The sequence below is a fragment of the Mesoplodon bidens genome (genome assembly GCF_964165515.1).
Source record: "Mesoplodon bidens genome assembly, chromosome: 5".
Classification (NCBI taxonomy): Eukaryota; Metazoa; Chordata; class Mammalia; order Artiodactyla; family Ziphiidae; genus Mesoplodon; species Mesoplodon bidens.
In genome coordinates this window covers 78,018,923-78,040,387 of record NC_138161.1, presented here as the reverse complement: position 1 = coordinate 78,040,387, position 21,465 = coordinate 78,018,923, and the positions used below count along the sequence as shown (strand labels likewise).

General features: G+C 46.3%; 1 protein-coding gene across 8 annotated transcripts in view; it reads right to left on the bottom strand.

Annotated features, from left to right (window-relative positions):
• Positions 1–20,505, bottom strand: part of SCHIP1 (schwannomin interacting protein 1) — a 127,306-nt gene extending 106,801 nt beyond the window's left edge. The window contains exons 1-2 of one of the 8 annotated variants that reach the window (XM_081235034.1): positions 20,418–20,505; positions 18,594–19,280 (exon numbers count right to left, since the gene is read on the bottom strand). In XM_081235034.1, coding sequence (XP_081091160.1) covers positions 18,594–19,280; positions 20,418–20,471 — 741 coding nt within the window. In that variant the 5' untranslated portion in view covers positions 20,472–20,505. Of the gene's footprint in view, positions 1–18,593; positions 19,474–19,497; positions 19,772–19,805; positions 19,964–20,417 lie in introns of those variants that run through there. The other 7 variants (XM_081235035.1, XM_081235037.1, XM_081235036.1 and 4 more) reach the window with 7 other exon arrangements.
• Between the last annotated feature and the right edge of the window lie 960 nt (positions 20,506–21,465).

Below are 21,465 nucleotides of genomic sequence, written 5' to 3'. Positions count from 1 at the left end.
TAGGTAGAAGAGAGGATTAAGCTTTACCTCAGCCCATACAATTCACTGGTCCTGCTCTGACCCAGAAATTACCCGTTAGCTCCTAACCAAGACTTCAGATCCAATCATCTCGAATTGGATGGATGGGGGAGGTGAGGGGTTTCTCTAACCTCCCTGGACCTGCCCACAGAGCGTTGTGGGTGTTTCTGAAAGGAAGTCCCGGGACGGAATGCTCACATGGCCGGCATCAGAATGCCTGACGTTCTGTCCCCAATCCTGTCAGCATCTGGCATTGCGACATCTCTGCCCCACCCTAGTTTAGTGTGTCTAAAGCACAAATAGCTCATTTGGAAAAAGGCTGGGACTTCGGTTTCTAACATATTCCCAGCCCACAGCATCCAGGAGACCTGAGCAGAAAACTCCAGGAATACGCCAACTCCTTTAAACCAAAACACTCAAGAAGTTCCTGGAGCCTGAGAAGTTTAACATGAATTCACTTCTGAATTCAAATAGCTTCTTCCCTCTTATTTTCCTAAAAGGCTCTATTCCCCACTGTACCCCAATTCTCTGGGTACAAGGAAATGGCATTTCAAGCATTGCCTCTATTATTAAACCTTGCAGCATAAACATTTTTAAAATTTACTATAGGAAAATTGCAAGGTGATTTTATTGTGAAAAAGATGGCTTAAGAGTGATGGTAGAAAGTTCCAAAAGTGAAGTACAGACTCAAATGCCTGGGAAGTGTGTGCTGAGAAAGAGAGTGATTTTGGTCAGGGATCCCCTGGCTGATTTCCACAAATGTTTCCAAACTCCCTCCTGCCCCACGGCCCTTCCGCCCCAGGAAACTCTTACCATCCCACCTTGCGCCGGGCCCCCTCCTCTCCAGATCTCCATTCCGCTGTCCTCCGCCTGCTACCTCTGCCTCCTGGACCTCTCCTTCACAGCACTTACCTCGGGCATTCAATACATAACCGAGGAAGCTGTTTAATGTCCACCTCCCTCACCAGAATAACTTGGCCCTTTGGGCAAGATCACAGCTATTTTATCTCCTTAGTGTCTAGCACAGTGCAGCTACTGAGTGAATGACTATTAAGTAAGTACATGAACGAGCAAAATAAAAATAAAAATCACAGAAGGCAGAGGGTTCAGCTGCAGCTTGAGCCCCTCTGCTTCACCCTACCCAACCTTGTCCCTCTTCCTGGTCCCTCAGGTGACAGTCTCTTTTGTTAGACCTACTGGCACAGATGAAGCCATTGCTGAATGTGGTCCCAGGACTTTTGGGGGGAAAGCTCTCCGAATGCATTGCCCACTGGATGGTAAGGGCTCCCGAGGCATGCTCCATCCATTCAGGGCTGCCTGGAACCTCAGGGACCCATTGTCCCATTCTATGCACAAAACAGTTTACGAGGCGCAGTCAGCTCCGGATTGGGTGTCAAGGGAGTGAGAATGCACAGTTTTATCTCCGTGTGCCTCCACCCAACCAGAGGATCATTATGTTCCCTTCAAGCCAATACGTAGGGTGAGTTTTTGACTGAGCCTTAACAACTGGATAGATTTGATGATTAAACGTAAGCGTAGGGGTGGCGATGGGGACCTCCAAAACAGAGAAAACAAACAGAAAGCCACGCATTTATGGTCAAATGAATTTCTAATTATTAATTAAAGTTTCTGTTTATGAAAAATTCTCGAATAGAAGCACATGGGTGTAAGTGGATATTATATATCAAGAGATCACAGATATTCAGACGTGGCCATAGCCACCAGCAAAAATAAGCAGTTATTGCGTGATGAAAAGTCAGAGGGGCTAAATTCCAAATAGTTGGTGTAGTGGTTTCTAGGAGAAGTGGAAAGCACATGGCCCTTAGAGCCAGAGGGACCTGCACTAGCTCTGTGATCTCACCACACACTTCAGTTTTTTTGTCTATAAAATGGGAGTAACAGCATTCAACTTGCCCCATCGTGCATTAGGCAAATAAATGAAAAGCAGCCAGATCAGTGTGTGCCCAGTAGGCACTCAATAAGCAACAGCTTGTTTCTCTCATTAAAACAGGCTTAGGGCATGTCTCTGCAGTTCTCACAGCATCGTGGCCTTCTTCGGCAGCACCTGCCACATTTGTGTCCTTATATGATTTATGTGAGTCTCCCCTGCTTGACTGCAAGCTCCGTGAGGGCAAGAAGCCCCATGACATGAGAGCCGCACGTGAGCTTCTGCCCATCTTTATCCGCCATACCTAACGCATAGCAGGTATGCAAATATGTAGTCACTGACTGAATAAAGCTAAGAAGAAAAAATAATGACATATATTAAGGAACGTCTTGGCAGACATCATGCAGACATCATATTGCAGACTTTTCACTTTGCTGAAAAGTTTCACATAAGCAATTTTAAAAATATAGCTTTTGCTCCAAAATGAATTCAGAAAATTTACCTTCTCAAAGCTTGGAGACTTGCTACACTTACAACATACTTACTACAACTTACAACGTAAAAGCACAATTTCTATAAAATAAGGGATGTCTAGAAGACAATCTTTAATCCACATTAAAAATCCAGGAGATTTATACCATCATATTGGTTGTTTTTATGCCCCTAATCATAAGGATGCTACTACTGCTGTTTTGGGCCAGGTCTACCTGATTCCAGAGCCTGCTGATAATCACTTCCTTATACAAAGTCTGAGCTGCATCAAGAGGACACGTCTGGACTGGCATCAGAGGGCACCTTTCAGCTCAGTGTTTGAATATTCGTTATAACACCACCAGCCATAGGTTGAAGTCCTATGTGGTCCAGTTACCTTTGCTCCTTTCCAAGGCCACTGATCGTCTCCAAGGCCACAGATGGCTGTCTTTACTTCTGGCCAGTCACCCTATAAATGGGTACCATGGCTCACAGGGTCAGGGAAGTAGAAGGAGGGTGTGAGGTCAAGATGCCCTGGGTAGCTGCATCATGAGATCTCAGCATAGGATGTCAATGCGGCATGTTCTGTTTATGACACCTTGAAAGTCACTTCCACTTTATGTGGTTATTTCCTCACCTAGAAAAAAGAAGGGGACTGCACCCAGCATGAGTTACCCTTCTAGCTCTAAGGACCATTCCACCTTTTTTTTTTTATATAAATTTATTTATTTATGGCTGTGTTGGGTCTTCGTTGCTGCGTGTGGGCTTTCTCTAGTTGTGGCAAGCACGGGCTACTCTTTGTTGCAGTGCGCGGGCTTCTCATTGCGGTGGCTTCTCTTGTTGCGGAGCATGGGCTCTAGATGTGCAGGCTCAGTAGTTGTGACTGATGGGCTTATTAGTTGCTCCGCGCCAGGTGGGATCTTCCTGGACCAGGGATCAAACCCGTGTCCCCTGCACTGGCAGGCGGATTCTTAACCACTGCGCCACCAGGAAGTCCCCATTCCACCTCTGATATTCAATGATTCTGTGAAAGACTCGAAAAACCTTAAAGGCCTCTACTTAGTGCTATTGGCCCTACAACTGTCACGTTTGAATCTGAGCCATAAGTCGAGAGACTGCCTACTGTTAGTTAGGGTTCCTGATTTGAAAGCAATAAAACCAACCCTGGCTGATTTAAGCTCAGAGAATCAACAGGAGGTGGGCACTGAGAAACCAGGGGAGGCAGGGAAGGTTGGGAAGCAGAAGCCATGGCCGTGGTCCCCTCATGGGAAGGGTTCTGCAGCAGTCACCACCGCGAGGAGGCCTCCCATTGCTCCTGAGGGCCTCGCAGGGAACGCTCTAGACCCAAAGTCCCAGGGGAGCTCTTCCACCTGTGGCAGAGTCAGGGGAGGGAGAACCTAGGCTAAGGTTGCCCGAACAGGAGTCAGCCACTTGCAATTGCCCTCCCACCAAAATCGCACACAGCAGAAAAGAGGTAATTCCCTAGAAAGAACCTGGGTGCTGTTAGGAAGGGTAAACCCATGCTGGGCAGAAACCCCATGCACATCCACCGCAGGAGGAAGAACCTAAGAATATAGACGTCAGTGATGTGCATACGTCCCATCCTCGAGCATAGCATCTAGTGAATTTCAAAGGAGTATATAAATTGAAGCAGCTAGTAAAACCATTTGGCCTGCAATATCCTGTGATAAACCATAATGGAAAAGAATATTAAAAAAAGAATGTCTAGGGCTTCCCTGGTGGTGCAGGGTTGAGAGTCCGCCTGCTGATGCAGGGGACACGGGTTCATGCCCCGGTCCGGGAAGATCCCACATGCCGCGGAGCGGCTGGGCCCGTGAGCCATGGCCACTGAGCCTGTGCGTCCGGAGCCTGTGCTCCGCAACAGTGAGAGGCCCATGTACCGCAAAAAAAAAAAAAAAAGAATGTCTATATGTGTATAACTGAGTCACTTTGCTGCACAGCAGATATGGGCACAGCACTGCCAATCAGCTACACTTCAATACAAAAAAAAAAGAAAAAAAACATTTTGGTCTGGAGAACACACAGTTTTCAACCTGATTATATGGGTTTTACTGAAAGAAACATTTACTTAGTAGTATCATAATCCACAATACATTGAACATGTAATTAGTAAAAGAATTCTGGGAAATTTGTAGAAGTCCTAAGAGGAAATCACTGATCCTGCCAGCCAAACCAGGCCACCCAAAGGCAGGGAATGAGTAACCGGAACGCTCCTTATGAGAAGTCACTGAGTCATGGGGACATCCTTCTATTGCTGATAAAACTATGCCTGGAGCCCACAGCCAGTTTAGTTTTGAAAATTCGGATTATTCAATCAGTCAGCAAATACTGAACATTCTGATATGCCAAGTTCCTTTCCTTTTCCATTTTCACGAGTCTCAAACCTCTTTCCTCACCATTTCTAGCCTGTGAAGTCTCCCAAATGTGTTCCTCATGACTTGGCCCTCATTTCACAGCCTGAGTGGGCTTTGTCCCCCCAGGCCACTTACACCTCTTTCTAGTCAACTGTAACTTACTCCCTTCTGCGGGAATTTTCACACCACAGGCTCACAGAGCCTTCACAATTCCATCAGACCCTTAACTTTAAAGAAGGAGACTCCCAGGCCAAAATGCTGCTTCCTCATTAAAAAACAAATAAACATATGATATTTATTTTTCTCTTTCTGATGATGGTTCTGAAGAACCTAGGGGCAGGACAGGAATAAAGATGCAGATGTAGAGAATGGACTTGAGGACATGGGGAGGGGGAAGGGTAAGCTGGGACGAGGTGAGAGAGTGGCATGGACATATATACACTCCCAAATGTAAAACAGATAGCTAGTGGGAAGCAGCCGCATAGCACAGGGAGATCAGCTCGGTGCTTTGTGACCACCATAGCGTGGGATAGGGAGGGTGGGATAGAGAGGGTGGGAGGGAGGGAGACGCAAGAGGGAGGAGATATGGGGATATATGTATATGTATAGCTGATACACTTTGTTATACAGCAGAAACTAACACACCATTGTAAAGCAATGATACTCCAATAGAGATGTTAAAAAATCATTAAAAAACAAATAAACAAACGATTCAGATGTTGGCGAGCCAAATACCGTTCCAAAGGACAGTGACAATTTGAGGCTGGCCGCAGCCTGTGAAAGCAGACGATGGCTCACAACACAGTCCCCTGACTCCTGCCTTCCTGCTTGGAGGAGCCTGCCCTCCACAGGCCTGTGGAGTTTCTCTCTTCACCTGCCTCTGCGGATCCTTCACAACACATGCCTCCTGCAGCGGAGAGACTGAGGGAAGCCAACCTCATCGGAAGAGGAGGTAGGAGTCTTCAAAATGCATCTACAAAGCAAACACACTAGCAGAATCTTTGTTCAAGTTCACTTGGGATGACTTTGTGGAAGCCGAGAGACAATACGAAGGACCCAACTCTCCCCTCTCTCCTCAAGCCACAGCCTGTATGTTATTTATTACCTTTGTTGGGTAGTTTTAATATAACCTTCTTGATTTTAAAAGCTAATATAAATCCAATTAAAGTCTCCAGTTTAGGTAATAATACTGTGCCAACGTTCATTTCCTAGTTTTGACAAGTGTACCACAGTTATATATACAACACACACACTGACATATACTCAAACTGTTTATTATATTTGAAGAAATATCAGAAAACAAGTATATTTCTCTTAATAATTATATATGTGTATATTATATATAATATACATATTATATACAATGTTAACATCAGGGGAGGCTGGTAAAGGATATTCAGAAACTTTCTGTACTATCTTTGTAACACCTCTGTAAATCTAAAGTTATTCCCAGATAAAAAGTTTTTTTTAAAAAAAGCTAAGTGAACATTTCCCATTTTTCCAAAGGAAAGTGAATTAACACCCCAAACTTGTCTCATTTGTTTGAAATCTGTTGACTTTGGACTTCTAGCCAATAGTTCTAAAGAAGAAAAAAAAAAACTTCCCAATCTCTATACTTTCAATAAGTCCTCCTAAATACTATATATTTAGTTAAATAAAAACAACACAATTCATCAATATTAAAGTTTCATTAGATTCTATATAACAAAAAATTTTATTAGAACTCACCCCTACCACCACCCCTTGGAATTAAATGGTCTCAGATGAGTTTCCAGCAGATAAAAGAACTGAGGCCACATACCCTGCATTGTATGTGTGTGTGTGTGTGTGTGTGTGTCTGTGTGCACACGCATGTTTATGTTTAAGACAATCTGTTCTTAAAGAGCCCTTCCCTTTTCATCTTCATAAATAACGAAATACCCCAAATCCAAATAACAAATCAATTTTTGAACTGCTCTGAAGATGAAAGAGAAAACTAAATTCTAAGTAATGGAATGTATACAAAAATAAAGTGAAATATAGGAAGGTGTGTACCTAAGGCTCTCTTATTTTTTTCCTCTGGATGTTATTGTTTCAAATTACTTTAAGCATTGAAAGGGGGAAAAATGTTACGCTGGTGTCAGAAAATAAGACCAACACTCCTTCAGGAGTTTTCCTCCCTGACATCTCTCATTTCTAGACTCTTACCAAACCTCTTAGCAAGTCATCCCCACCTCATCCCCACTTCAGGTAAGTCATCTAACATCTTTGGGTCTCAGTTTTCTTACCTGTAAAATGAAGGGGTTGGGTTAAGTGTGGGATGGAAAACTGGTAGCCCAAGGCCATCTTCTGAACCACAGACCTGTTTCTTAGCTCCACAAAACTGTATTTATTTAAAGTTATTTGCAGTGTATTTAGTATTCAAGATACTTCTCATAAAAACCTGGGTCTTGGGCTTCTCCTGACATATCATAACTCTGAGACTCTGGCACAGCAACAAGTCAGCAGTATGAAAGAACAGCTGTCTTCTGTCCCTGGGATCTGTCCTCCACTCCTCTCATTAGTTTCCTCCGCGGCCTCTGGAAGCATCTGATTTTGCCACCCTTGCTATGGAGTGCCTTCCAGCTCTAATATTCACATTCTCAGTGTGATTGTTTGCTAGTAAAAGAGAATTTCAATTTGCTTCCAGTGCACTGGACTTTCTGCAGAGGTCTTACATGTCAGTTTAAGCACAACCATTGTACGTTTACTTTGTTGAAAGTTTCCATAAGAAACACAAGAAAAATACATCTAATACTGAAATCACCATACCATAGTAGAGCCAGTATTCAGAAAAATTTTAAATTACTACTGCCTAAAGTTCTTCTTCTAGAACAAGATCTTACTTTAAGGGCTATTTGGGTCAGACGGTGGGGTCACTGTTGGCCGGATAACAACTCTAACAGGAGATCATTGATTACATAATTTACATAATTTAAGTATTCAAAAATAAAATCCCAGTGGTCTTGTCTTACTCCTCACAGAAGCAATTTTAGAGTGGAAAACAAAAAGGACAGAAAACTTAAGATGTTGTTGCTTATAATAAAATGTCAGACCCGGTCAAAATGGACCAAAATTATGTAAGACTGCACAAAGAAAAAAATTGTAATTTTCATAAGTGGCATAATTTTTAGCCACTGGTGCCATGAGGAGAAAAACAGAAGGCTAAGTTGGTTTTGAAACTATGTGAAAACATGTTATTTTTATAGGAGTGGAGATTAGGCTTTACGTTCTTTGCTAAGAAGACACTGTGCCAGGTTCCCAGAGGTCCAGACCCTTCTTATTTTCGAAAGAAGTTTAACACTATTCTTTCTTTGGATGGAGAAAATGGGGGTACAAGCTATCATGCTGACGGACTTGACATTTAAAATGCCCTAGCATTTCATAACACAGCAACTTTTCTGTTTTTATTTTTTTAATGCTCTAACCTCAAATCTAAATTTAAAACACGGCTGGAGATCTCAGGAATTACGAGGAAATTACCTCATTCCCTTTAAACTTTTTTAGACAGCGAAGTTCTTTCCATATATGGCAAACCAAGAAGGAAACAGCATCAAGAACCAAGTAGCTGTCTAGACTTACCTGTTGTTTTGTTCGGGGCATGTCTACAGGCTATTAGTGAGCAAGCGGTCCCTGGCCACAGCTAGCTGGCCTCGGAGAGTGCCTGTCCTCAACTCTCCATCACTAAGAGGTCCATGAGGGAGCCTGGCCAGGGGCTCTGGCCACCAGAGGTGCCCAGTACTAGAGGAGCCACTTTCTTATGGACTTTGTACTGGTTCTCTGCACAGACAGGTCACCCACACAGGAGTGAAATGGGAAACAGAGGCAGGCTGCAGATCACAGCAGGGGGATCTGAGAGGAGGAAGCAATGTGTATGTGCTGCCACGGGGACAACGACCTATCAGCCTGGCTGGTGTGTGTCCAGAAGGCGCCAGTAGAAAATCTGCCTGTTGGAGGCCTGATTGTGAGGCTATAGAGATGCTGCTTTGTTCTCTGCTCTTCCTCAAGCACCGTGAAAACAACCCCATCCACCTGGGCAAATGGAGCATCACCTGGAAAAGCCCCCAACCCCACGCCACCACCACTTTCTTGATAGAAGCTTTTTGTAACATTAAAAAAAAAAAAAAGAAAACCAAAAATTCACGAATAACTAAGACATTTATTTCTACAAGGAAGAGTTTTGAAGAATCAATCATCTCTATTAGGACATGGGTAATAAAACTCTTGAATTGATGAATCTGCAGAAATCAGCTGCTGACTAATGCAATGCTCCTTGTAATCCATAAAAACTGAAAATTTTTTTTGGTATACTATGCTAATATCCCAAGGAAGATTCACAATCACTTTCATGAGTCACAAATATTAAGGAGAGACTTTGAGAAATGGAAGGAAAAAAAGAGAGAGAAAGGTGACATGATATTGCTGATGATGGATACACCAAAAAGTTCACTCAATTGCAAGTAAATACAAAATATTTGGATGGAGATACAGAGGTATCAGTAAAATGTACAGATACATGAGGCAATTATTAGGAAATCTGATATACAAAGCTAGACTGAAGAAAACTGGTAACTTTTTCATTTCCAGTAAGCTTTGCTTTAAGTATAACCTCATGTCAGTAAAACATAACTAAAAAATATTTTACAAGTACTTTAAAAACCATCAACCTGGTACTGAACAAGCAGTGGTTGAGTTCATTCCTATCACCTGGTGTTTCCTAGCCTAAACCATCACCTTTTTTTCTCTCTCTCTCTTTTTTTTTTTTTTTTGGCTCTGCCACACACCTCCCAGGATCAAACTCGGGCCCTGGCAGTGAAAACGCAGAGTCCTAACCAGTGGACAGCCAGGGAATTCCCAATGGTCAGCTTTGAATCGCATATATTGATACTTTATAGAGAAAATACCACAAAAGTAGGAAAAAATGGGAATAACCTATAATAACACAAATACTGAAAAACAGGTCAGGTGGAGAGAATAAAACTAGGTTAAATATATGTATGAATGAAAACAGAGAAAAACAAGTGATGAAAATTGGGGATAGAACATGCTTGACATAATTATTTAACAAATATATAAGGAAAATAACAGAATCATTCACAAAAGTGAATAGTAGTAACCAAACCAAACCAAAACAAAGCAAACACACCAAGAACATCTGAAACAATGAGTGCTCTTATGGATTTCATAAGACTTGGTAAATGAAGGAGAGTGATTATTACAACTCTCCTGGACCTGACAAGAAGAAAGAGTGATGATTCACTTCTACAGATTTAACTGGGAAACTCAAAAACGTCATACGGGCAACATAAAAACCCAAACACATCTCCCTTCCCTGACGTCCATTTTTCTATTCCTAGTTTTCATCCATGTTCTAACAAAGCCAGTGTCCTAACAGAGACTACTTTATGGGCCTCTGCTGAACTCCACAAATGCTTTTCTTTCTAGTCTCTTCTTGGTTTTGTTATTTTGCTCTTTTTTGGGCTTATAATAAACGATTCACTTAAAACTCTGTCTAGTTAGAACAAAATGTTTCCACTTGTGCGGTGAGCCACATGGAAATCTTCTTCGCCCTATCTTTCTGAACCCGGGCACCGCCTCATAGCCTGACAGTCAGTCAATGGACGGATTGTAAATGGAAGTGACATGCACAACGGTCAGCCCTCACCCTCGCTGCTCCCTCCTCTGCCTCCTGGTACTCAGGCGGCTCCTTTCACGGTCCTCAAGGGCCAGTCAGCCCTGAACCTATGAGAGGAGAACACTGCGTGTTGCCCAGTGCTGGAAAGGAGGGTGGACAGCCAGGAAAAGGTGTTTACAGATGGGAAAGGAAAAAGGACAGAAAAAAAAAAAATCTGTCAACCCAGGAAGAGTACTGTTCTGCTGGCAGAAATACGGTGATGAGCTGAAATCCGAATGGAAGGAAGCAATTTTATGATTGTATTGCAACATGTGTTTTACAAAAAGAAAAAGAAATAAACAATAAAATGAAACTTTTCTATCAGGTGATAAAAATTAGAATCTACTTCCAGTCTTGAAGCTCTTAAGTGATGAGGCTAGATCTATCCTCCAGTTAAGTTGTGAAAAGACTCTTTTTAAAAAAGGTAGCTGAAGGAGGCCGAGTTCATTAAAAGTGGGAATTGTGAGTCAGGTGACTTGAGGCTGGGTCAGGCCTGGGCTGAGGAAGGTGGGCAAAGACATTTAATCTTCATAAGCCTGCTTCCTCCTTTGAAAGTGGCGAGGGTTTGATGAGATGACCTCTCAGATCCTTTCTATCTTTAAAATCCTATTACTTTTCTATGAAAAATGCTCAGTTTCATAAATGGCACTTGAATTTCTACAAAAGCTGTGTGCAAAATAATCTCCCAGTCACTGACAGTATAAAGCAGCAACAGTACGAAGTGTCATCTGTCCCAACAGCTCAGGGAACATAAAGCAGCTAAAGAAAAGCATTTGCAAAGGTCCTTGTTGTTAAAAAAAAAACAACAACTTAGGACTGAGTTTCAGAGGTAAGAAAACAAAACCATTCATGTCTTCAGAGGCAAAGGTCCAGGAGTAAAAACAAATTTCTATTTTAAAATGCAAATGTAATGTCACAGAGTCCAGATAAACCTTTAAGGAAGGATCTGTAATTACTATTATTAGCATTAATAAAGTTCGTAGTATACTGGCTTTGAGCAAATTTAAAAACTAGACAGAAAGGTGGTACAAAATACATTAACCAGGTAGCAAGCATTCATCAAATGTCCAGTCCTCAGGAAATGCCTGAGCCTGTACATGTATGTGTTTGAAGGGGAGGACGGATTTAAAATAGTTGGGCAGATAAGAGACATACCCACAGAAAGAGAATGCAAACAATGTCACTGAAAGAGCCTGGAACCAGAGATTGACAGGTCTGGTTTGAGTTTTGTCAGCGATGAGCCTTTTATTTATTTATTTATTTTGCGGTACGCGGGCCTCTCACTGTTGTGGCCTCTCCCGTTGCGGAGCAACAGGCTCCGGACGCACAGGCTCAGCATCCATGGCTCACGGGCCCAGCTGCTCCGCGGCATGTGGGATCCTCCTGGACCGGGGCACGAACCTGCGTCCCCTGCATCGGCAGGCGGACTCTCAATCACTGCGCCACCAGGGAAGCCCAGGGATGAGCCTTTTAGAACCTAAGAATGAGGAAGTGGAACACAAGTGGAGTAAGAAGTTCGGAAGAGAGGTTGCTTAGAGCCGAGATGATCAGGCACAGCTTCCCAAAGAAGCTGAATCAGAGCACACCTTGGGGAAGAGAGTGCTGGGCGGTTTGGTGGACAGCAGCGTCCAGACCTGCTACAGAGCAAAGGGCTCGTGCTGGGCCTTCCTGGGAGTGAAGTCACAAGGAATGCCAGGCAAAGGTTCTAGAGTTGAAAGTGCATTCTGAGCTAGAAAGGGATGGAGGCAGGTGACATGATGTCGGTGGTGAGATGTTCAAACAGCTCAATGAATGTGTGATGAGAATATCTCTATCTGTTTTTCAGATCTGCGGCACGACAGTGATCCTTAGAATGTTCTAAAGGACCACTATGTGCAAACCGCTTGGTGGGCAAAGATTTCCTTTAATCCAACTACAGTATTTTCAAAGGCTCTTCTGCAGTAGGATGAACTATCTGATGGTAGCTGAAATACACAAACAGAGCCTCAGAACCTGTGGTTTACCTGCAACCTAAGTTTTTGGAAAACCCAACCATATTTCTTTAAAGTCTTGAGTACATGCTAATGCATAGAGCAGCCTTTGCAGCTCTTAAACAGAAATCAACATAAATTAGAAAAGCAGACGATGATGACACTAAACGTTTCAAGGTAAAGGTTGAAGCAAAGAATATAGCTGGCCTGGTTATGGTAAAAAAAAAAAAGATTTTAACACTGTCATGTCGTGCTCTCTAAGAGGGATAAGTGATAACTACAAACCACTCAGAACGTTTTCACTGTGGTATCCCAGGTTGATGAATCACATAACTTATTAAACTTATAAACTTTACTGTATTTTGCAGGAATAATAAAGACCTCTTAATTCAGTCTCTAAAAGTGGGAATTCATGCAATTTAAACACAGCCTGAGTAACTAAGGAAACAAACTACTCAGCCATTCAAGCTACTTTAGTAGTGTCATTGACGGAGAAGGAGTAACTAGGCTGTAATTCTTTCAGAATAATACATTGAAAATAACCTGTAATTAGTACCATTCTCGGAAGAAATGTAGGTTATTTAAAGTTTGCTACTAGTTAATAGTACAAACAAATAAAAAGACAAATTGCTTTCGAGTACTTTAGAAATAACTTCATCAGAATTTGCTTTCAATTAGCATGTTAATTAAAATTATTCTTATCTTCTCATTAATGGAGGAAAATGCATCTGTCACAGGCAGTAAAAAATAATAAAACTGCAATGAAAATGTGTCAGGTCTACAACTAGAACTCCTCTTTAATTTAAAAAAGAGTCCTTTAATTTAAAAAAGAGTCCTTTCCTTTTTTTGAACAATGGGTGTAATGACTTTGGTTGGCTATAAAATGTGATCCTGGTACTTTGCTGTTGTTTTCTCTTAAGAGGTAGGGGATCAGTCACCCCAGTCACCTGAAGAGAGATGTCCTGCAAATCCCCAAGGACACAGATGGAATACACCAACAGGTGGGAGAGGAAACCAACATCAAATGGTGCAAATTCTTTGGAAAACGGGCAACTTCTCAAACAGTTAAACACACAGCTCCCATAGGATCTAGCCATTCCACTCTTCGGTATTTTCCCAAGAGAAATGAAAGGATATGTCCGTACAAAGACTTGTATGTGAATGTTCACAGCACTTTTTATTTGTCATAGACAAAAACTAGAAACCACCCAAAGGTCCATCAACCAGGGAGTAGGGTATATCCATAAAATGGAACTCTACTGAGCCATAAAAAGGAATGAGCTATTGACATACACGATAACACAGATGAATCACAAAATAATTATATGCTGACTGAAAGATGCCAGACAAAATTGAGTACTATATTGTATTATATGATTATATGATATGATTTTATATGATTCCTTTTACATTAGTTTTAGAAAAGCAAGCTAACTTATAGTGATAGAACTAAGATCAGTGGTTGCCAAGGAACAGAATGGGAAGGACTGCAAAGCAGCAAGAGGATACTTTTGCGGGTGAGAGATAGATGCATCACCTTGACTTTAAATGTGCAGTTAACTGTATGTCAATTCTACCTCAATGGAGCTATTTTTTAAAAAATAAAGAATCAAAAGGAGGGAGAAGTAGGAGGGAGAAAAAAGGGGTGAGTTTCCAGAAGCAGAACAGGCTCAGCATGGAGGATCACAGACTCTGAGGGAAAGAAAACCTCACAGAAGGACCATGGAGAAAAAAAGATGAAGTTATACTCCACTTAGGAAGAAGAGTAGGTTGAGGCAGTGGGCACCCCGCCTCCACTTGGTGATGGGGAGGCAGAAGAATGATACTGTGACACACTAAGGTCCTGGAGAAGCAGGAGAAAGACAGAAGCTTGGGGCTGTGCTCAGAAGAGGGACACGGGAAGAGAAGCTACAGGTTTCCCTCAGGACTGTCCCTCAGGATTGTCTGCGCCAGTGCCCATAGAGCAGGCAGGGAGAAGAGAATTGAGGATGAATGCGAACAGATGGAGGCAGGACTCACGTAACTTGGCACCCTGGTTCTAAATCTCACTCCTGGGCCGTATGTGGCCCTTGAGTTGACCAGGGGTGTTCACACACCTGCAGGTCCAGGGCAGGACCATGAGAAACACAGGGACACGGGATGGGGGCAGGGAGGGGTCTGGCCAACTGGAGGGGGCACTTCCAGGAGGAGTTCTGGTTGTTGGGTGAAACCTCTCCCCTCCCCCTCCGCTCCCCCCTCCCCCAAAGAGTGCTTCAGGCACAAGGGAGCTGCTGGGGATAAGGCAGTGGAATAAAGTGACCTCGCTGCCCTCAGGGCTCTGATGTCAAGGTGAGGGGTTGGGACGTTGAGGAGGGGGTGGGCTGCGGAGGCGATGCAGGTTTGTGATGGAGCAGCCCTGAGAAGACAGCAGGAAGTCAGGCCACCAGAGCTTCCTTCAAGACTCCCCAGGCACCTCCTGCTCTGACACCAAAGGTGGTTCCCAGGAGCCTCCAAGCTCATCCCCCTCCACTGGCACCAAGGGAGAGATGAGCTGCTCACAACTTCACAAGGTAAAGGTCAGCCCTAGGTTTTAAGTCCTACCCAAACACTGTGTGTTTTTCAATGTGCCTCTAAATCTTCCCTGGATTAGAGACAGCTGATCGTCAACACATCCTTGCCGATCTCAGGCTTTCGTTTTGAGTGTATCACTGTAGCCAAGAGGAAGAAAGGGGTGTTGGACAGGGATGAGGAGGCTGTCGCTGCTTTGCTGGGCAGAGCTCAACATGTTTCCACTCAAACCAAACCAAACCAAACCCTGTCTGTGAGAAGAGATTCGTAAAGTCATGGGGTTTTGATTATTTCCTAGTTTACTTAACATTAAGGAAATCCAAGAGAGGACTGTCATTAGGAAACCCTTTAAGTTATTTCAGGAAGGTGGAAGCTCTTTCCTTTCCTTTTGTTTCAGCTAATTTTGAGCATCAAAAGGAAAAAACCTAGCCTGGCATCAGAAGGAAGGACAAAAGCCCTCTCGTAGTTTTCTTACTGGGATCTTCGGCAAATCTCTTAACCTCTGTAGGCCTCAATTTTCTCAACTGTACAGTAAGGGGGCTGGCTTAGGTCTGGGCCGTGTGAGTCTTATAAACACTTCATTTATTCAGTATTTGAGAACCTACTACTTCTCAGACACTATCGCACGCACTAGGTTCCAACAATTAAACGACACAGGCAAGACCCCTGCACTCCAATTCAATTCTAGAGAACCAAAAATGAAGGAGAACTGAACATGATAATGTCAGGCAGTGATAAGCACTAAGAAAATACACGAGAAGTGCCTTGGTAGGGGGTGGAGTGCCTTACTCTGTATTAGGGAGGGGGGCCAGGGACAGCCTCTCTCAGGAGGTGAGTTGAGCACAGTCTGGAATGATGGGGAGGAACCAGCCACTGGGTTCCCAGCAGAGGTAACTGCACAGGCAAAAGTCATGTGGTGGGAATAGCTTATTTGGGTCTCTTCACAGGTGACGGAGCTGTACCTGCCTTTTTCATTTTATACCCCTCCTCCCAGTACTATGCATTAATTTCACTTAAATGTATTTACACACAACTTTTTTTTTTTTTTTTTGCGGTACGCGGGCCTCTCACTGTTGTGGCCTCTCCCGTTGAGGAGCACAGGCTCCGGACACGCAGGCTCAGCGGCCATGGCTCACGGGCCCAGCCGCCCCGCGGCCATGTGGGATCTTCCCGTACCGGGGCATGAACCTGTGTCCCCTGCATCGGCAGGCGGACTCTCAACCACTGCGCCACCAGGGAAGCCCTACACACAACTTTTTAAGGAGGAGCAAAAATATCACTCAATTTGAGCAACTCCTTCAGGACAGACTTCTTCTTTTGCACCAACTCCTTTGTTACTCTCAAACTTCTGTCCTCAGGGTTATAAATTCTTGCACTTATTCCAGGCAGGAGTAAACAGGATTTTAACCAGTGTTTTCCAAACTTTTATGACAGCGACCCATAGTGGGAAAGAAATCTTACACTGTAACCCGGCGTCTACATAAAACTGAAACAAAACTTTCTAAAAAAAGAAAAAATCTCACTGTGACTTCCTGCAACACATGGCAGTACATTCTATCTTATTTTTTAAAAAGTGATAAGGTGATTTCATGGGGAACTTGCAATTTGAAAAACACTATTCTAAACTAACAGCAGCTAGTAACTTTGTTCCAATACAAACCAAAATACGGAAAATTTCAATATTAAACAACTTCACAGGCCACTTCCTTCTGCCATTTTTTTGTACATATACTTACTTTGAATTGATGGAACCCAAATTTCGGTGTGACTTGTGGAGGAAATGCCCAGGGGGGGACATTTTTAGGAGGGCGAGGGAAGGAGAGGGGAGGAACCCAGAATGCAAACTGTTCGCTAGGTGAGGAGACAAGACACCCTCAGGTTTCAAAGACGGCCCAAGAAGGAAAGATTCAGTCTCTACAACAATAAGGAAGAAGATGTGTGTGTGTGTGTTGGGGTAGGCTGGTCTGTTACGTTAGCCATTAAATTATAAGTTCCTGGGGGTGGGGACGGGGAGTCTGGCTGCATCCCTACCTTGCTCACCGTAATTCCAGGCCCACGTGGTCAGATGAGTAACTGCAGTGGTGAGAATCACACCTTGAATTTAGCACAGAACACATGGGTGCTCAAGAACTTTTTGAATAATGGAACTTATTGTCATCATCAAACCCTAACTTTGCATGTATACACAATTATTACATTTTCCTGGAATGTAAAAATGTCAGGCCATAGTAAAGGAATCTTATGTATCTTCAAGTCACTGTTTAAGTCCAGGGAGCTTAATCAGGTATTTTTCTCAGCACTAGGTGGGAAAAGCATGTTTTGAATTGCAAGGTACAAGACAGAGTACTGGCTGTAATGGAAAGATTCCGTGTCTGCGAGTGGCCATGGTAAACAGCTGGTATTAAAATGAGTGTGTTAATTTAACAGGTAGTTTCTCAAGGGACACTAACCAGTGGGCTCTGTCAGCCAAGGGCTCTCTCTGATAGAAACCGTGCCAATTAACTGTCCTTATCCCTGAAGTCAGAAGTGCATGCACCCAATTTCCAGTAGCCCCAGGGCCCTGGAGCCGAAAAATTACACCTGCAAGCAAGCATTCTCCCACACTGCCACACACAGAAAGCAGCTCATTTAAACTGTATGCCCTTCAGCCCCATTTAGGATCCGTTCATTAATGATTTCAAATTACAACTGTTGCTTTATCTCAAAACAGTGATAAATAGGGGAGCCACATTCATGACGCTTTTCTTTTAAGTCATTGATCTGCTCTCCTCTCAGGGGCAAAAAAGATGTTGAGACAAGTGTGAACCTGCCAGAGCTTCTTATTATAGATGTATCCCTCCTTCCCTCCCTCTCTCTTTTCCACTCCAGCACCCTTACCTCTCTGGGTTTCCTGAACTGAGGCACAAGCCTCCGTTAAGGAACTGCTTATCAAAACTAGGAGGGATTCAGGGGAGAAGGGGTGAGTCAGCCCACAGAGGAAAGAACCACTCCCTCATCCCAGCAGGTCAATTCACCCGTTCCCTCAGGTCAACAATAGATCGGGTTTCAGAAAGGAAAAAATCTCAGAGGAGGGCGGTCAACCCATTACAATTCAGGAGCATCCGCTCAAACGCCAAGAGGGAACAATCCCTGTTGCCTCACCGGAGGCGTGGGCAGGCGAATGCGTGCTTGTGCGCAGGGACAGCCTGTATATGGACGAGACATTAGTGGCAACGAAGGGACACCCACCACGGCTGACAAAGCCACAACTATTACGACCTGAAATATCACCCACGCACAGGCCACCGACTTCGGTGCCAAAATCTCCCCGGATTTATTTTCAGGCAAGTGACTCACAACCTCGTCTCCATAAGTAATTCCATTAAAATGAGTCGTTGGTTCCACTAACCGGACTTTCCGCTGCCCTCTGGCTGCCCCTCCCTCCTCTCCGCCCATCCTGCAAACCCAGACAGCTCAGAGACTGAGCAACGGTACCCCAGGGGAGCATAAGTCAGGCTCTCCTGCCCGGCACCCACCCTCGGGGCAGGATGAATGGGGCCGCCGCCGGGCGGGAGCGCGGGTAGGGCGCGTGCGGGCTGTGCGCGGGGTGTGTACGTGTGTGCGCGCGTGGGCACGCACCCCGGGCAACTTACCGAGGTGGAGTTGGTCCTCGCCTGGCCCTGGTTCCGCACCTCCTGCTCCCGGAACTGCAGCCCAGCCAGATGCTTCTCCAGAGCCTCCCAGTCCATAGGGGGCACCGGGGGCTCCTCCGGGACGCACGTCCCGCTGTCCGTGGGCTGAAGACAGAGGCTCCCGGCCGCCGGGCCCCGGCCACCGCGCCGGCCCCCAGCCGGCTGAGGCTTCTGGACCGCCCGGCGGGGGCCCCGGGAGCCGCTCGGCCGGCTGGCCACCACCACGTTGCCATTGTGCCTGAGGTCCTGGGGGTCGTGCGGGTGGAGGTTGCCGTTGGGCACGGGGGGCGGCATGGCGGTGGTGGCGCCCCTGCCGCCGCCGCTGCGGGTCCTGGCGCTCACGTCCCCCGGCTCCTGGGCAGGACAGCGGTCATCCCGGTACCCTCGCTCGCTGCGCACCTCCTCGTCTTCCTTCTCCGCGTCCTCCTCCGGCGCCCACTCATTAATCACCTTCTTCTGGTAGACCGGGAAGGGCTCCTCATAACCCTCCAGGGCAGACACCAAGTCCAGGCTGCCCCCCGGCGACGGCGAGGATTTGCACTCGGAGCAAGGGGTCACTTTGGTGGAGTTGGACTGCGAACTGGCGCGGCTACTGCTGCTGCTGCTGCCGGCGTCACTGCCTAGATCCATCCCATCCTCTCGGTAATCCTGGGGGGAGGAGGCAGAAAGAGTGAGCCGCCGGGCCGAGCCTGCTCCGGCCGCCGCCCGCCGCCCGCCGCGAACGCCCCGGCCCAGGGCTCCGCGCCCGCCTGGCTGGAGGTGCGCCCCCCAAAGAGGCCTGCGGGGGGGCAGCCGGCACCAGCCTGAGGCTTTCCTCATCCCATCCCCTCCCCTGCGACAGGCAGACTTCCTCCGGGTAACTAACCCTCAAATCAGCAAAGGGGGTGCCCAGCCACCGGCACGTAGACTTTCCATAAGAGGGACCCCGGGGCGCGCATGGACTTTGTTTTAACCATTTTGCGCCGGGCGCGCCCCCGCACCCCGCCCCAGGGATTCTCCGAGAACCAGACACTTTCCCAGAGAATTATAATTCCCTGGGGGCGGGGACGAGAAGAGGGTGGGCGGCTACTAAATTCGCACCTCGCGCAGGGCGCCGAGACCACCCCCTACCCGGCCCCGCCCCGCCCCCGCCGGCGGCCGGGAGCCCGGCTCCGCTGGCGAGCCGAGCTTTACTTTCTAAGGAACCGCAGGCAGCTCGGAGGTCTCACTCCCGCCTCCGCGCCTCCCCGGCCGGCCCCTCCTCGGCTCGCCGGAAGGCTCGGGGTGGGGGCCGCTCTCGGCTCCCACCGGGCAGGGTGGCCCCCGCGGCCCCCAAAGGTGTGCGGGGCCGGGGCGCGGCGGCCGTAGCTGCAGGCGCCGCCGCCGCCCTGGGGGAGGGAGGACGCGCCCTGCCGGCACGGAGCCGGTCCCGCCACCGAGCATGCCCAGAGGCTGCCGGGCGCGGCGCAGTCCGCTCTCCCGGCTTTCTCGGAAGCAGGCTGGGGTGGGAGGCCGGGCGGGGATCGCGTTGGAGGGGCCGGGAAAAGGCCCGAGGGAAGGGGACTCGGGGCTTTAGGGGCGCAGACAGGACCACTTAGTAGGGGCGGAGCCCTGGGGAGGGTGGTGAATTTTAACCCCCAGACACACTCATATTTCCTGGGAGAGCCTCAAGCCCTCTCTGCGGGGCTCATTACCCCGCCTAAATCCCCGCGCATCCCAAAGCGCAGGCCCGGTGCCTCCCAAACCCGCGCGGAAGTCCCCAAGTGACCCCTTGCAGGACCTCCCTCCCGCTACATGCGCACATACACAAGCCCATGTGGGAGTCCGAGTGACGTGTGCTTGGTGGTCATGCACCATCATTTCCCTTCCACCTTCCTCTTCGCCGCTTCCTCTCCCTCCACCGCCCAGCTCCAGTCAACTGGCCGTCTCCCCTTGTAAGTTCAGGCTGTGGGTGGAACCTGTTGCGTTAGCTCACGTTTTCTTTCCCCTCCCGGCTGCACGCTGAGGATGACCTATGAGAGGTGTGTGTATGAGGAATGGAGGAGTGTGAGATGGGATTGCTGTCTGGCATGGAGGTGGGGAATCTGAGCTAAAGGTTTGGGCGAGCCTCCAGAGTCCCCTTTGGCCACCTCCAATCAAGGGGACATTAAAGGAGGGGAAGAGGTGGGTGTCAGGTCGCAAGCTCCTGGCACAGACACTGGCTTAGCTTCCTTAAATTTTTCAGGAAACCGAGTCGAAAAAAAACCTCTGCTGGATTTTTCAAAACACAGCGACGGCCTTAGTTTGGCAGCTCGTCCTCTTTAGGAACAAGGTTCCATGGAGGGAAAGATAACCAACACTTGGAAAACGGATATGGGTCACAGAGCACCTTTTAAGGATTAAGAATTTACTGTGAAGAAACTGTTACCCAACCCTGGGGAAGTAGGAAATGCCCTCTTCTCTGATTATGAAAAACAGCACTTAGAATTTAAATGTCCTCCCACAGGGAAAAAAAGATAAATATGTGTGGTGATGGATGTAACTAGATGGGGGGAATCCTTCCACAACATATATGTGTGTGTGTGTGTGTGTGTGTGTGTGTGTGTATTTTCACCATAGTGGACACTTTAAATATCTTACAATTTTATATGTCAATTATATTTCAATAAAGCCAAAAAATTTTTTAAGAAAAAGAAGAAAAAAAGAATCTGCTTAATTTTACTACAGATTGGGAAAAACCAGTTTCCTTGAACTTCCAGATTTGGGCCTGTTACTGATTATTCCCAGTGAATTCTAGTCTGGACCAGGCCACTACCCTGGCTTGGCACCCTCCAGATGGAGGAATGGGGGAATGCTTGGAATTGTTTAGTAGGGA